The sequence below is a fragment of the Perca flavescens genome, chromosome 21 (genome assembly GCF_004354835.1).
Source record: "Perca flavescens isolate YP-PL-M2 chromosome 21, PFLA_1.0, whole genome shotgun sequence".
Taxonomy (NCBI): Eukaryota; Metazoa; Chordata; class Actinopteri; order Perciformes; family Percidae; genus Perca; species Perca flavescens.
Window position 1 is genome coordinate 25449425 of NC_041351.1, and position 12732 is coordinate 25462156.

General features: G+C 42.8%; 1 protein-coding gene across 8 annotated transcripts in view; it reads right to left on the reverse strand.

Moving 5' to 3' along the window:
* Positions 1–12732, reverse strand: part of ccdc57 (coiled-coil domain containing 57) — an 86835-nt gene that overhangs the window by 36989 nt on the left and 37114 nt on the right. For 4 of the 8 annotated variants that reach the window (XM_028567298.1, XM_028567296.1, XM_028567295.1 and 1 more), the window contains exons 4-6: positions 6767–6910; positions 2000–2108; positions 533–643 (exon numbers count right to left, since the gene is read on the reverse strand). In XM_028567298.1, coding sequence (XP_028423099.1) covers positions 533–643; positions 2000–2108; positions 6767–6910 — 364 coding nt within the window. The remainder of the gene's footprint in view (positions 1–532; positions 644–1999; positions 2109–6766; positions 6911–12732) is intronic. The other 4 variants (XM_028567301.1, XM_028567299.1, XM_028567302.1 and 1 more) reach the window with 4 other exon arrangements.

Sequence of the window (12732 nt, forward strand, 5' to 3'; positions counted from 1 at the left end):
GCTGAAAAATGAATATTTAACCTTACAATGTAAACATGTGTGCACTCCATCTGAACAGGTTGACTCGAAAATAATAAACCGCATGAAAGCTCCCAATTTTATTTTATTTTTTTCATCATGGCCGCACGCCGGAGATCCAGCACGGTGTCAGAATACTTTAAGCCCTGGGTATGGCTGACTGCAAAAGAAATTAACCGGTAACACAGATCCAGACAGCCTATGGCAACACTGCCTCCCTACTAACTACTTTCTGTATCTAGCGCGCCAACCCCTCCCTGAATCGCCTTTATTTGGACATGGCTGGGAGCTTGTGGGTGGTCGCTGTCGCCCTGTCCATCACAAGGGACCTGCTCTTCCGACGTTTCAAGGTCAAGGTCAAGGTCAAGGTCAAGGTAACTTTATTGTCCCCAAGGGGCAATTATTTGTACAGCCAGCAGACACACATAAAGACAAGACAAAAAACAATACAGCAAAACATAAAATACCCACAATATCTAAACCACAATAGTTAAATAAAAATACATGCATCTACCTGCATCAGGGCCAGCTGAAGAGAGCAAGGAAGAGAAGAGTGAGTAGGATGAGGAGGATGAGGAGGAGGAGGGAGATGATGATGTACAGAGGTGAGGGGATTTATTGGAATCTGGTACAGAATCCAGTGTTGCAGAAAGATTTTTATTGTCATTAGACAACTTTTGCACATTTTATTTTTGCTACAACATGATGTTAAAATGAACTCATTAGAACCAACTAGTAAATACAGTACAATTAAAAGAAAATATAGACAATAAGTCATTTTTTTGTCCCTTCCAGTATTCCTGTGCACCTATCTTTATTTTGGATACAGTAAGGGGAGGGTAATAATTAATCTTTTACGTTGTTATATGATGAGCATTAGATAAACAGCACATCCCCTTCCTGGAGCCAAACTAGTCTACAAGATCCAGCATCTTCTATTTGTCACCTGCTCATTTTACCTGACAGACAGATATGTAGAAACACAAACATAACACAAGCCTGCCAATTTAGTGTTACAGACACCAGTCAGAGATTCAGAGCTCTTTTGTCTGGGTTCATCCTAAAGGTCTGCTGCTGATCCCCTCTGAATGTCTGGCTGCTCTACCAGTTATTTTAGTCTTGTGGACTGGATGTCTCTTCACTGTACAGAGCAAACTATGTTGGGTTGTAACACAAGACGTAGAGTATATTACTGTTTAGAGTAAAGCTGGGTCGATTTCTGGCTTCACCGGCAAAAACAGATTTGATTTTATGCTAACCGGTTAAACTGGCTATGACCTGTGCTGTTTAATTAATTGAATAGCTTTTCAGGATCTTAGCTTTATTGACAAGTAATGTGGCAGTGTCAACACAAGCTACATTTCCCCGAGCATTTCTAAAGCTAAAGCACAGGGGAGCTTTCTGTTGCGTTCTGAAATAAAACTGTTGAGGATCACAGGTGTGTCTGTCATGAACATGGACCAGATCATATTTCTGTAGTGGTTGGAGAGGGAACGGTGTGTTTGTTTACTAGAAGGTTCATGAGTTTGGGGTGACGAGATGATACGTGGCAGAGTTACTCTCAAAGAAAACTAAAACTGCGCCCATATGGAAACATTTGGGATTTTCAAGCAATGAAAGAGGTTAGCTGAAAAAGACAAGCAAAGTGTAAACACCTAAACCAAATAGGTTTTTATAACCTCACTGCAGGTAAAAAAAAAAGTCATTACATAGAGGTGAATTACCACCAGCATGTGGACTCATCATGCAACATTCTCATTATGGGCTTGATCATCATTCTAACTCTGGAGCGGCTGAGATACGTGAAAGTGGTTGTAAAATTCGGTATAGCAATCTGTTCCTGTTTGACATTTTTTACACCGGCCCAAGCCTAGGGTATAGATTTATTCACAGTAATGAACTACATTATGGTCCACATTATATAAAGACATTGGCCAAAAACAGTTTTTAGACCTTTAGAGAGATGAAAGTGTGTGTTTACCTGTCTTTGTAGGGTAAGCTCTCCTTCCAACTCTTGTATCCTGCAATGCAAATCCCATTTCATCCTCTCATACTCCTCCTTTTGCTTTTGAATTTCACCAGCCATAGAGCTACCATCCAGCCACAAAAAGACATGCACAGACACACAAGGAGTTACATTACCATGTCATTTATTAAAGGAGAATTCCGGTCAATTTCAACCCGTAGCTCTGTTGTTTGGAAATCAGGACTACTGTCAGTAGCGAGAAAAACGAAAACAAACGGTGCCGCCTACACCGAGTTATCCTCCTGCTAGATTTTGCACGCAACAGTCTTAAACAAGGCTTAAACAGGACAAGTTTTATACATGTTTTTAGCCTCTAAACGTGTTCGAAATGCCATTACTAGTGCTTAGCCATGTGCAGTTATTCCTTACAAGGGAACACAGCGAATTTGACGGCAGTAGATGTGACAGAAAGGCATAAAAGTTGTGTTAATCCTTACCTCTGTTTATGTACTGCTTTCTGGTCAAGTCCTCAACAATCGAGTGCCGATCTCATATAATCCAATAATCCAAAATGTATTTTTTCCACAAAAAAACGATTTGCCAAGGTCCTGTCCATAGTAATGAGCATGTATCAACAGGCTGTAACCTGACACCGCAGTGAAGCAGAGCTGACCTACAGTTCAAGAGTTCAGGAGCCGGTTGCACCAACAGGGCTTACGCCTGGTCTTAAGGTAAGTAGGTCTTAACTCAGCATTCTAAGTCCGACCTAAAAGTTACGACAGTTGCACCGTCCAGGCTTAAGTCCTCTTCTCGCTAAGACCGGGCGTAAATCTTACACCTAGTCAGTAGCAGGCGTAAATTCAAAATCTAGGCATATAATAGCGTTAATAGCCGTTATCCGATAGATAATGTTTCTATAGTAACCACTTCGTAACCACATAACTAAAGACAGTATAGACATGGCACGCCTTATACACAGATTTTACAATGAGCGGGCTTTTAGACGGGAGAGAGTTATTAGGGACAGAAGAATGATGAGGAGCTGATAGAGAAGTTTCGATTCTGTCGGAGGGATATATATAAACTTGTTGAAGAGCTGTCACCCGACTTACAGTATGTATCGAACCACAACGCAGCATTGACACCAGCATTACAGTTGTTAATAGCGCTACGTTTTTATGCAAATGGTGCGTTTCAAAACACCGTTGGAGATATGATTAATGTCCACAAATCCACCGCATGTCGGGCCATCCGCAGAGTGTTACTGGCACTGAGCCGTCGCCTTCCGCGATCTGCTCACCTCCCCACTGAGGCCGAGTCAGCGGTGATGAAACACCGATTCCGCCGGGCCTCTGGCATTCCTGGTATTGTGGGCTGCATCGATGGGACTCACGTCCGGATCCAGGCACCATCTGGGCATGAGTATCTGTATGTCAACCGCAAGGGATACCATTCAATCAATTTGCAGATTGCTTGTGACGCCAATTATAAAATCTTTAATTTGGTGGCGAGATGGCCTGGATCTACCCATGACGCACGCAGAGAGTGCGTTATACCAGGATTTCGAGGCTGGGAGAGTAAACGGGCTGCTTCTCTGCGACAGTGGATACCCACTGAAACACTGGCTGATGACGCCTATAATTGCTCCGAGGACTGAGCAAGAACAACGGTATAACACCATCCACACCACCACTAGGTCACTCGTTGAGCGGTGCATCGGAGTCCTCAAGCGCAGGTAAAAACCTTTCCGCAGTGTCTGTTCCCCTATCCATGGTGCTGATGTAGTGCTGTCACTAGATTACTGAAAACTATAAACATGGGCGGCTAGCAGTTGCTTCATATTTGTTAAAATATTATATTAGATGAAAAGTGAACAGTGAATTAAAGTGAATTTCGTTTTGGATAAATTGTATCTTAATTTTAATCAATTTTTCATAAACCAATTGCCTGTATTTAATAAATAAGAACCAAATATAGCAATATAATTCAAAACGAAAAGACATAGGCTACTCTCTGATTATGTAATCCATTATGTGCATTTCTCTCTATATGCGCGTTCACTACGAATATGGCAATCGTCAAAATAATAAAAAGAAATGTAATATTAAATATTTAGTGGCCAAGTTTTGCTCATTTATTAATAGTAAAAAAGTGACACATTTAGGTTTTACAGTAATCATTGACTATTTTTTCTAGGTTTCATTGTCTTCATGGAGAGATGCGGATGCACCCTGAGCGAGTCTACACCGTAATAGCAGCGTGCACTGTCCTCCACAACATCTGTGTCACCAAGAGGATCCCTCTTCCTAGGCAAACCATCAGCCGGTGCCGGAGGAAGGTGTCGACCCTGTGGACCATGCAGGGCATGAAGATGTCGGTGGACGACTAGTCCGTACACGCATTATTAATGCTTTATAAATGTTAAAAATAATTCTGCCAATTATCTGCAGCTTGTAAACCATACAAATAAGCCACAAAGAAAGTCCAGTAGGTCTATAATAAACTTTTAAACTTTTAATTTTTTTTATTTGTCATTGATTCATTGTACACAATTTGCCATTAGGCTTATTTACAGAATTACAAAAGACCACCCATCCTCTTCAGAAATAGATGACCTGTTTATCTGTTGTTGGAGCAACTTGATTTCTAACAATATTTTTTGTTTTTCAAGTTCCAACTTTTCCTGCTCGGTCTGTAATTTTTTTGTTTCAGTCTCCACTCTAACAATTTCCTTCTCAAGAAGTGTCTGCTGAAGATTACCCAGCCTCCTCATCCGTTTCACCGGCGGTGCACCGCTGCTGTGTTCGTGAGAACTTTGTGGAGTGACTGGGTCCTCCATCGAGTCTAAAAAATACAGATAATCTGTCATAGGCCTATTGTTATAAGACAACTACTAAAACTCTTATTCTAGGCTACTCTAATATATATACACACCTTCACAAATCACACTCTCGCTTGAGTGATCAACATCCATCTCTGGCAGCAGTTTCTTTCCGCACCGACCAAACCAATAAAAGCCATGGAATCCTCTCCAAAGATATCCACAATTATGGTACTGTACACGGAAGTTTTTGGGGGAGGACCCCCGCCGGTCGGGTGGTGTTTTTTTTGCAGACAAATCTTTTTTTTGCTTTGCTCAGGAGGTCTTTCCACTTTTTTCTTACATTGCTTTCTGTCCGAAGGCAGCCAGAGTCAGAGCAATCGTTAATCGCCTCTGTTATTTGTCTCCATGTTGTTTGTTTTTTCTTGTTTGTTATTGTATTTGATTGCTTGGCAGTCAGTGTGTGTCTGTGCTGACTGTACAGCTCTATTAATTTTCGTAACTCAATGTCAGTGAAATTTTCTTTTCTTTTTCTTTGCTCCTCCATTGATACGGCCAACGTTACAAGTTAACAAAACAGCGGAAGATAGTTTACAGCGTAACCTAGCAACGCACGCTGCTGGTCAACAACACATGAACGCGCAACGCTAAGACCAGGCGTAGTTAAGCCTAGGCTTAAGTTTGGTTGGTGCAACAGACGTTATGTCAACTCTAAAGACTGGTCTTAACTAAGACTTACTTAGCAGTTAGGACCAGGCTTAGTAAAGCCCTGTTGGTGCAACCGGCTCCAGAAGCTCTTTTGCATAGGTAACCTAGCAACGGCGGAGCCTGCCTGTCGGCAGAAGCAGGGAGGAGCTCACAGAGCTGACAGACGGAGCTTGGAGTTAGATCATGACTAATATCAGAAAATGCTTCGAGTTTGTGCCTTTCCAAAATTACGGCAACCAAATGAAGAGATATTTGAGCTTGAGCTTTCACCGTCTACAACCTCCGCAGCGGGGAGATTTTGTCAGCTCTGTGAGCTCCTCCCTGTTTCTGCCGACAGGCAGGCTCCGCCGTTGCTAGGTTACCTATGCAAATGAGCTCCTGAACTCTTGAACTGTAGGTCAGCTCTGCTTCACTGCGGTGTCAGGTTACAGCCCGTTGATACATGCTCATTACTATGGACAGGACCTCTGCAAATCTTTTTTTTGTTGAAAAAATAAATTTTGGATTATTGGATTGTATGAGATCGGCACTCGATTATTGAGGACTTGACCGGAAAGCAGTACATAAACAGCGGTAAGGATTAACACAACTTTTATGCCTTTCTGTCACATCTACTGCCGTCAAATTCACTGTGTTCCCTCGTAAGGAATAACTGCACATGGCTAAGCACTAGTAATGGCATTTCGAACACGTTTAGAGGCTAAAAACACGTTTAAAACTTGTCCTGTTTAAGCCTTGTTTAAGACTGTTGGGTGCAAAATCTAGCAGGAGGATAACTCGGTGTAGGCGGCACCGTTTGTTTTAGTTTTTCTCGCTACTGACAGTAGTCCTGATTTACAAACAACAAAGCTACGGGTTGAAATTGACCGGAATTCTCCTTTAAGTAAGGTAAAAGTTCAGTCTTGAGATATCCATTACCATATGATACAAATCTGAAGCTATACTGAAGAGCTAATAAGAGTGATTCCTCTCACCGACAGTCATTTCCGCTTTGAGTTAATGTATTAAACGGAGGCCCTCAGCAACATAACAGCAGTGAGCAAACCGCATGCTCTCATTGAAAACAGCCTGGGGCTGCTAAAACGCGCCCTGTCTGTCTGATCAGGCACTTACTCTTACACTTCTTTCACCACCACAAGACTCCCTTTATCGTGCATGTTATGATGGTAGTAAGTGCAACACTAATCAAAGCAGTAATTGTTTTTTTATGTTTTGTGTTTCTTACTCTCCCCTGTTTCCTTCCCCTGACTCACCGCTTGAGCTCATCCAGCTGCCGCCTGTGGTGAGCGGCATTGTGCTGATTTTTACTGAGCTCCTCCTGCCTCTTCTCAGTCTCTCTGGCTCTCTGCTTCTCCAGCCTGTTAACCTGCATATGCAGCTGGTTCAGCTCCCCCTGCCTGCAAATTATTAGAATGATGATTCAGTAGTAGCCGATTGAGACTGGGCCCTATCTTTTTTTTTTGGTGATAAATTTTTTTATTTTTTATTAGCACCTTCAGACATACAAAACAAAACAATCTCCACAATATGTGACAGATAACGTAAGATGGCGCACAGAACAAAGAAACACAAATTGGATCTTATAGACCAGTTTCCCTCCTTAACGTAGATTATAACATTATCGCCAAGGGTCTTGCTAGGCGTCTTGAGAGGATCCTCCCCTCTCTCATATCACCGGATCAAACTGGATTCATTCGGGGTAGACACTCCTCCTCTCACACCCGCAGGCTCTTTGACATCATTTTTACTAGGGAAACTGTGGAGGCACCTAAACTGGTCTTGTCACTAGACGCAGAGAAGGCATTTGATAGGGTGGAGTGGGTTTTTCTTTTTGAAACATTAAAACAAATTCGGATTCGGCTCAAATTTTATATCCTGGGTAAAATTATTATACTTTAACCCTCTGGCCTCAGTACGCACCAACGATGTAACGTCTGAATATTTCCCTCTTCAAAGAGGAACCAGACAAGGATGCCCTCTCTCACCCCTGCTTTTTGATATTTTCCTTGAACCTTTGGCCATGGCATTTCGGAGCTATATGACTTTTAAGGGTATTATTAGAGAGGGGCTATCTCACAAAATTTCAGCCTATGCTGATGATATTCTGCTTTTTATAACAGACCCAGACGTATCTGTAACAGCCATTGTCGACATTCTGGAACAGTTTGGAAAACTCTCTGGCTATAAACTTAACCTGGAAAAGAGCAAACTGTTCCCTGTCAACAATGCAACTCTTAAAAAGCAGACACCAAATTTACCATTCAAGGCTGTGTCGTCACAATTTAAATATCTGGGTATCACAGTCACTCGCTCATATAACCAATTATTTAAAAGCAACTTCTGCCCCTTGATTGAGAAATGCAAGCAAGACATGGAGATGTGGAGGATTACCCCTATGTCTATGGTGAGGCGTATTAACCTAGTCAAAATGAACATTGTTCCCCGCTTTCTCTATCTATTCCAAAATATTCCAATTTCTATTCCCTTGAACAAATTCAAAGGGCTGGATAAGGCCATATCTAAATTCATTTGGGCTGGTAAACATCCCAGGATCAAGAAGCCAAGCTGGGTTAGGATGGAAAACAATTTCACTCCAGCCTACTCCCTTGCCACTGCACACCCGAACTCTGCTAAAAAGATGAAGATTAACAATCCAGTTGTAATTCATTCTCTCAGGATTTGGGCTCAATTCAGGAAACATTTTAACTTACACGGCATCTCCTTCATGGCACCACTACTGCATAATCACTTGTTTACACCCTCAAAGCTTGACCTAGCTTTCAGAGCTTGGCATTCTAATGGCATCTGCTACATACAAGACCTTTACATAGATGGGGTATTTGCCTCTTTCAATCAGCCCTCAGAAAAATTTAACCTTAAGGCCTCTGACCATTTCCGCTATCTTCAATTAAGACATTTTGTTCAGCATAATTATCAAGCTTTTCCCCATTTGGCAACACCAACACCACTGGATGAATTACTGGCCCTAGCAATGCCACATAGAGGCGCCATCTCCCTCATTTACACCTTCATAAGCAGCATAAACACACAGACAGTAGCTAACATAAGAGCATTGTGGGAGGAGGACCTGGGCTCCAGCTTCTCAGATGATGAATGGAACAAAATTCTAAGACTGGTGCATGTTTCTTTGAAATTGCTATTGAAATCCATCCAGTCACGGCCCTATTTGGGACCAAGCCTGTTGACTCCCATTCCCGGTGGTCAGAAAAATCTCACACAGTGGTGACATTTACAACTTTATTAGCCCAACGTCTTATCTTGCTGAATTGGAAAGGCCCAAAATCTGCATCCCACACCAGGTGGCTTAAAGATGTCATGTATCATTTAAAGTTAGAAAAGATTAAATACTCACTCAGAGGGAACGTGAGAGAATTCTATTCTACCTGGGGATCTTTCATTTTGTGTGTTTCCTAAAAGTCAAGGTGCTATACTTTAACAAACTCCTCCTAGAGATTTCATCCGATGGACTTCAAACTTGGTCTGTCCCGTCCCAACACCTTAACGATGAAAAGTTATTAAAAGAAAAACTTTTTGTCAGACGGTGTGGGTGTGGCGTGGCGGCTATTTTGAGTGTTTAGCGAGGAACGAAGAAGTTGTTGTAACTTGAGTGTACGTTGTCGTATCTGCCCAAAATTTCTCACGATTGACAAGGGTCCAGGCCTGAGGACACCTAAAGGCCAAAATTGCTTTTTGGTAATAGCGCCCCCCGCTGGAAACATTAAATGCGCATTATATGACATCATCCGATTTGCATGAAACTCAGAATGTGTGGTCTACATGTGATACTGAGCCGCCCCCTATAATATGGCCACGCCCACTTACTCAGGCCACGCGCCCTTTCATAATATTCGAACCGTTTAAGGTAGAGTGTTGTGTGAGGTGTCATTGAACTAAGCAGAGAGTTCCTTCTTCATTGGTGATGGTTTGGCCCACCCCCCATGCTTAAGCCACGCCCCCTTTCATAACATTTGAACCGTTTGATGTAGACCCTTGTGTGAGGTGTCATAGAACTCAGCAGAGAGTTCCTTTTTAATTGGTGATGGTTTGACCCGCCCCCTATGCTTTAGCCACGCCACTTTTTATAGCTAATGAACCGTATGACGCAGAGTCTTCTGTGAGGTATCGTTGAATTCGGCGGGGAGTTCCCTTTTCATTGCTGATGATTTGCGGTGTCTGAATACCGCGCAAATGTACGGTCGCAAGGAGCGGCGTCCGCCGGTAACCCCGACGCGCGCCAAGGCGGGAGGGCCCGTCCATTTTTTTTTTATCTTTTATTTTTATTTTTAACTTTTTCATTTTGTATATGTGTTTTTAATTTTATTTATTTTTTCCTCTTCTTATGCTTCTTTATGTAGCATTTTGTCTGTATGTAGGATATACCCTACCTTGTCTTTTTGTTTATGGGCGGCGAAATGTAGGCTCACTTTACTCCAAATGTATACTTGTACGGATAGGTGATGAGGATGCATGGGGACTGGGGAGGGTGGGGAGTGGTAGAAGACGTTTGTGTAGGTAATGTATATTGTGCTGTGTATTTGTGTATTTATGTACATGGCAGCACTGTTGCACAATTGTATAGAAAAAGTGAAAATAAAATTTACAAAAAAAAGAAACACAAATTGAATTAAAGCTGCGAGCAGCGATGGACGGGCCCTCGCGCCTCTGCGCGCATCGAGGTTACCTGCGGATGCCGCTCCTTGCGACCGTGCATTTGCGCGGCACCAATGAAAAGGGAACTCCCTGCCGAGTTCACCGATACCTCACTCAAGACTCTACGTCATACGGTTCATTAGCTGTGTAAAGGGACGTGGCTAAAACATAGGGGGCGGGTCAAACCATCACCAATTAAAAAGGAACTCCCTGCCGAGTTCAATGACACCTCACACAAGGGTCTACATCAAACGGGTCATTAGTTATAATAGGGGGCGGGCCAAACCATCACCAATGAAAAAGGAACTCTCTGCTGAATTCAATGATACCTCACACAAGACTCTTCCTTAGATGAATCAGCATTTATGAAAGGGGGCGTGGCTTAAACATAGGGGGCAAGCCAAACCATCACCAATGAAGAAGGAAGTCTCTGCTGAGTTCAATGATACCTCACACAAGGGTCTACCTTAATTGGTTCAAATGTTATGAAAGGGGGCATGACTAAAGCTTAGGGGGCGGGTCAAACCATTACCATTTAAAAAGGAACTCTGTGCTGAGTTTAGTGATTTATACAATCACATGTAGACCCCACATTATAAGTTTCATGTAAATCGGATGTTTGTCATATAAGGCGCATTTCCTGTTGCCAGCGGGGGGCGCTATGACCAAAAGTCAATTTTGGCCTGTAGGTGTCCTCAGGCCTGGACCCTTGTCAATCTTGAGAAATTTCGGGCAGATACGACAACTTACACTCAAGTTACAGCAACTTCTTTGTTCATCGCTAAACACTCAAAATGGCCGCCACACCACGCCCACACCATCTGACGAAAAGTTTTTCTTTTAATAACTTTTCATCTTTAAGGTGTTGAGATGATACAGACCCAATTTGAAGTCCGTCGGATGAAATCTGTAGGAGGAGTTTGTTAAACTATAGCACCTTGACTTTTAGGCCTACTTCCTGTTGCCACTAGGGGGCGCTATAACTTTAAGTAAATATCGGCCTTTATTTGTCCTCAGGGTTGGAGTCTTATGATTCCTGAAAAGTTTCGAGCCAGTTGGACAATGTACACTCGAGTTACACCCACTTCCTGTTTCGGCAGCGAAACACACAAAATGGCTGCCCTGCCACAGCCACGCCCTATGACGAAAAGTTTTTCTTTTAACAACTTTTCATCTTTAACATCTTAAGATGGTGTCGGTACACGATCCGTTCTGCCTGCACGATCTGTTCTGCACATGCGCGATCCGTTCTGCACATGCGCATAATGTTCGCGCATGCGCTGTTGTACGAGGATTTACGACACTGCACGATCTGTTCCACGCTTCCGGTCGACAGCCAAGCTAACGTTAGTTACGCTTCCGGTCGACAGCCAAGCTAACGTTAGTTTAGCTAACAGCTAATTCGGCTAACCGCTAGCTGAGACAGCATGTAATAACTTTAAAAGACCCTCAAAATAAAACGTAAAAATAAACGTTAACATATATAACAGCTGTTACGTCAGTTCTACTTTACTTGTGCTCATTTAAAATCCAATCACTCAACACTTGTCTTTATTGTTATTTCTGTAAAGTCTTAATGTAGCTGTAGCCTGCTTTTCCCATTAAGTTTGACTTAACGTCATTTTAAGACTGAATCTAGCTGTCAGCTAGCGGTTAGCCAAATTAGCTGTTAGCTAAACTAACGTTAGCTTCCTGTTGGAGGCTAGCCATAGGCTAGCGTGGAACAGATTGTGCAGGTCGTAAAACAGTAATATCTTGCGCATGTGCAGAACGGATCGTGCAGGCAGAACGGATCGTGTACCGACAGATGGTACAGACCAAATTTGAAGTTGATCGGATGAAATCTCTAGGAGGAGTTTGTTAAAGTACGACATGTGGAAATGGCCAAAATCACACAAATTTTGAACTTTCAATTCAAAATGGCGGACTTCCTGTTGGGTTTAGGGTATGGCTCTAATGATGTTTATTGTACATCTTGACATGTTACATATGTGTACCAAGTTTCGTGAGTCTACGTTAAATGTACTGCGGGGGCTCAATTTTTTTAACTTTCTAGGGGGCGCTAGCAAGCCATTTTTGCGCGCTTATTCCCGAAACTCTTAAAATACGTACATTTTCACCAGACTGGTGAGTTTTTGAATATGTTAAGCCCCTCAAAAAGGCAATTCATTTGACGGGAAAATAATTCCTTCAGTTTCAATAGGGCCTTCGCCGCTGTAATTAAAGTTGCAAGCAGCGTTGGACGGGCCCTCGCGCCTATGCGCAAGTCGGGGTTACTGGCGGACGCCGCTCCTTGCGACCGTGCATTTGCGCGCCACTCAGACACTGCAAATCATCCCCAATGAAGAGGGTACTCCCTGCTGAGTTCAATGATACCTCATACAAGACTCTACGTCATACAGTTCATTAGCTGTGAAAGGGGGCGTGGCCAAAGCATAGGGGTAGGGGCAAACCTTTACCAATAAAAAAGGAAGTATCTGCTGAGTTCATTGATACCTCACATAACACTCTACCTTAAATGGGTCACCAGTTATGAAAGGGGGCGTGG